General features: G+C 33.3%; 1 protein-coding gene across 2 annotated transcripts; it reads right to left on the bottom strand.

Annotated features, from left to right (window-relative positions):
• Positions 1–715: 715 nt before the first annotated feature.
• On the bottom strand, positions 716–2,890 carry LOC115705882 (uncharacterized). 2 transcript variants are annotated; one of them, XM_030633331.2, is made up of 2 exons: positions 2,339–2,890; positions 716–1,483 (listed from the first exon to the last, which is right to left on the bottom strand). In XM_030633331.2, the coding sequence occupies exons 1-2, from the start codon at positions 2,680–2,682 to the stop codon at positions 1,075–1,077; spliced, it is 753 nt and encodes a 250-aa protein (XP_030489191.1). In that variant the 5' UTR covers positions 2,683–2,890; the 3' UTR covers positions 716–1,074. The 2 variants fall into 2 exon arrangements, with proteins under 2 accessions (XP_030489191.1, XP_060964280.1); XM_061108297.1 differs by having other exon boundaries at positions 716–1,357; positions 2,339–2,883.
• Positions 2,891–3,350: the final 460 nt, after the last annotated feature.

Here is a 3,350-nt window from a genome sequence, read left to right as displayed (position 1 = left end):
TCTTTCTTTCTTTTTTGTGTGTTCTTTCTTTTTTTTCGATATTGAAAAAGAGAATTTGATTTTAAAGTGTGAAACTACTAATTTACTTTTATGACTACTTTTTAACTCATTTTTATTGCTAGTAGTAACGAGAGAAATCTTAAGATGAATAAAAAATATTTAGTCAAAAACAAATTTCCCATGATATTCTCCCTTTATTTTTTCCATTTTCATCGTCTTTTCTTGTTTTAATTTATATTTCTTCATGAAAGATGTCTCATACCTCTGCAACTATGTCCATCTTTATGCAGCAAATAAATACGGTTTCATATATCACATTTATTAGATATAGATATGGGTGCCATTTAGTTTTGTTTATATAAGTTATAAAACAATTTTTTATTTTTTTTGAGAATCTAGTTTTAGAGTTAGAGTGAATTACATAATTTTTACTTTACTCACAAAAAAAATATTTTTCATCAATATCCAAATTAAAAAATTGATTTATCATAGCTACAAGTGAAGGAAGTTTAGCTCAACGAAAGTAAATTAAAGATTAAATAGTTGATGTGTTGCAACTTAAAAGTTGAATGATTGAACGTTAACAAATAATAAAGTTATAGGGGAAGGAATTATGGCTATGAACTTGCAAATTTCTGGGAGATAGAGAAGTTGTTGTATTACTGGACTGTATCCGATATAGCTTGATAGAAACAATAAATATAAGCACATTGCATACCAAAAATAATCAAGTTCTCTTCTTCGCCACTTTTGCAGATTGTTCTTCAGAAAATAACGTATCGAAAGAGTCTTCTTAAGTTCACAATTTGCACTCATCTTCAACTATATAAATTACAAATATACAGGGTGTATACAGTATTGCAGTAATTTTAGTATTGTTTCGTTGAGACCAAGAATCTAGGTTATTTTACAGGGCATACAGCCTATGTTGCTGGCGCTTTGCCTAGTTGAGACAACAAATGGAAGAAGATATTGACATTTAACAAGCCAATACCAGCCCATAAAGCTAACAGCTAAGAACCAACCATGGCACAGGCACGGTTTTACCAAAATTTTCATTCACTTTAAGCATCACTAAGTACTCTCAGACGATGATGAGGATGAATTTTCAAAAAACGTTGGTTTTGGGGTTGATGGGCAGCCAAGAGATTGGATTATATCCTGCACACCAAGAACCTTGAACTTTGGAGGTGAGTTCAAAGCAATGTTATGAACACGATGCTCGAAAATCTTCCCTTCCTTGTCAAGCTTGTAAGCCGAGGTTCCATCAAATCGACCACGACTCTCCCACGGAACTCGTGGAATACCATGAACAGTCCAGCGAACCATTATAACATTCTCCATGGGCTGCCACACACTGCTAATGTCAACCCACAAGGCCTTAAAAAACATTTTCCCATGAAATCGCAGTGCCCAGAAGATAAACTTATAGTTCTCAATGCCCATAAAAGTATTGAGAGGATCTTTAAACACAATATCATCCCTAAACAAAAATCAATGCAAAAAATAGGACAACAGTCAACAAAATAAATTAAATATTCAGGATTTCCTAGAAGAAAAATAAACATATGCCACAAAGATTTAAGTAGATGTCATTCTCTTGCTTGGAAAATTGAATGCCACCCATGACAACCCTACCACCACCTTAAATAACAAAAGAACCATATTGGTCCAAGCCAGAGGTAAATAATTTCTATGACTTGTTAAACTCATGATATAAAAAGTCATCATCATACTGTCCACAAACTCTGAGGCCCTGCCATTTAATTTTGATCTAAACACCCATAGCATTGCTAGGTGTCAAAGAGGCATGCCAAACAAAATGATACAGCTTATGTAAACTTATATGGAGAGAGTTATATGTTCAATATGTGTATGCATCATATATGACAGTGCTGAATATAGGAAGATAGATGATCAAGGCAGGTGCTATTCAGCTACAATGCTGTAATCCAAGTTAACATAAGTCACACTCCTAAAACAACAAGATAGAAATTAATAAGGATATGCACTGCACTGCACTACTATTCTGAGAAATGTCACTTGAGCCTCCATATGGAAAAGGACACAGGAACCAAAAGTAATGTCATTGGCATTCCAATTCTTAAGCCACCATTTCTCTACTTTACTGCATCACTCAATTCATTTTGAAGAATGTTGCAACTTATTTTATACTTTCTTAGCAACCAAACAGAACATAAAGCCAAATTCATCAAAATGAATCTATAAATTGCTTACCAAGAACTCCAAGAAAATAAAAGTATTCGATGAGTGCATTTTTTATCTACAACATCTTTATCACAACACAAAAAGCAAAACTTTAGGAAAAAGAAGATACCTGTATATATCGAAGCTGAGCTCCCTATAGAAAAGCTCAGGGAATTCCTCTCTGATCGTGCGGATAGCATAGCCCATATTCACATAGTACTTCTGCTTCTCTTCTTCTTCCTTGCTCGGCTTCGAACCTTGCTTGACAGGAGCCGAAAACTGTCCGTACAGACTTACATTCTGATTGCGTTCCGAAACCCTAACCTCAAACTCCCTGACTTTGGCACACACTGTGATCCTAGACACGAACCTCTTACTGGTCGTCAAGATTTTCGAGCCTTTGAACTTTGTAGGGATAGGGTTGGGGTAGCTGAAAACCCTAGAAATTTCTGGCGAAGGGACGAGAAGGGCCATAAGAAAATTGGGATTTTCAGTGAGCAAGTGCCATTTTTTTTTCTCTCTCTCGAAACTGGAATGGAATGCTGTGATTTTCGTGGGGCGAGCGAGAAGAGGAAGACGGCAATAGAGAAATCTGTTTGGATAATATCAAGTTACGATTTGGATAATCGAAATTATAAGTAATTATAATATAGAAAATAAAATTAAATGATTGGCTAGGCGGTCAATACACGGAAGGAAGATATATATTCAAATAAATATCAATTGTGTAAGGAAAAGTATCTAGACAAAACGGGCACACCCACACGAATTACAACACGAATTTTACGAATTAAAATCGAGAAATTTAAACACGGGTCGAAAATAGATCGACATGATTTGATACAAAATAAAAATAAAAAAATTAAAATATTTTAAATTTAATACGAATTTGACATGTTAATGTTAAGTTAAAAAATTTTAAATTTAAATTTTTTAACATGAAATTAAAAATATTTTAAACTTTTTAATTTTTATTATATATATAATAAATTATATCATATACAAATATATATAAATTTTCTAACGAAATCTAAATTTATAATTTTCTTTATAACTCCAGCATTAATAATAGCAAAACAGATCACAGTAAGTCAACCCGAGCACGATACGATTTTTTACGGGTTGAGTTAGGGTTGAGAAAA

Source organism: Cannabis sativa, chromosome 1 (assembly GCF_029168945.1).
Source record: "Cannabis sativa cultivar Pink pepper isolate KNU-18-1 chromosome 1, ASM2916894v1, whole genome shotgun sequence".
Lineage (NCBI taxonomy): Eukaryota > Viridiplantae > Streptophyta > Magnoliopsida > Rosales > Cannabaceae > Cannabis > Cannabis sativa.
Note: the sequence above shows the minus strand (reverse complement) of the source record. Positions and strands in the feature narration are given on the sequence as shown.

Bases quoted from the DNA above. Each gene is read 5' to 3' on its own strand.
- LOC115705882 (XM_030633331.2), bottom strand. From the start codon at position 2,682: ATGGCCCTTCTCGTCCCTTCGCCAGAAATTTCTAGGGTTTTCAGCTAC. The intron at 1,484-2,338 runs GTATCTTCTTTT...ATTTTTGTTTAG, and splicing joins CTCAGCTTCGATATATACAG to GGATGATATTGTGTTTAAAG.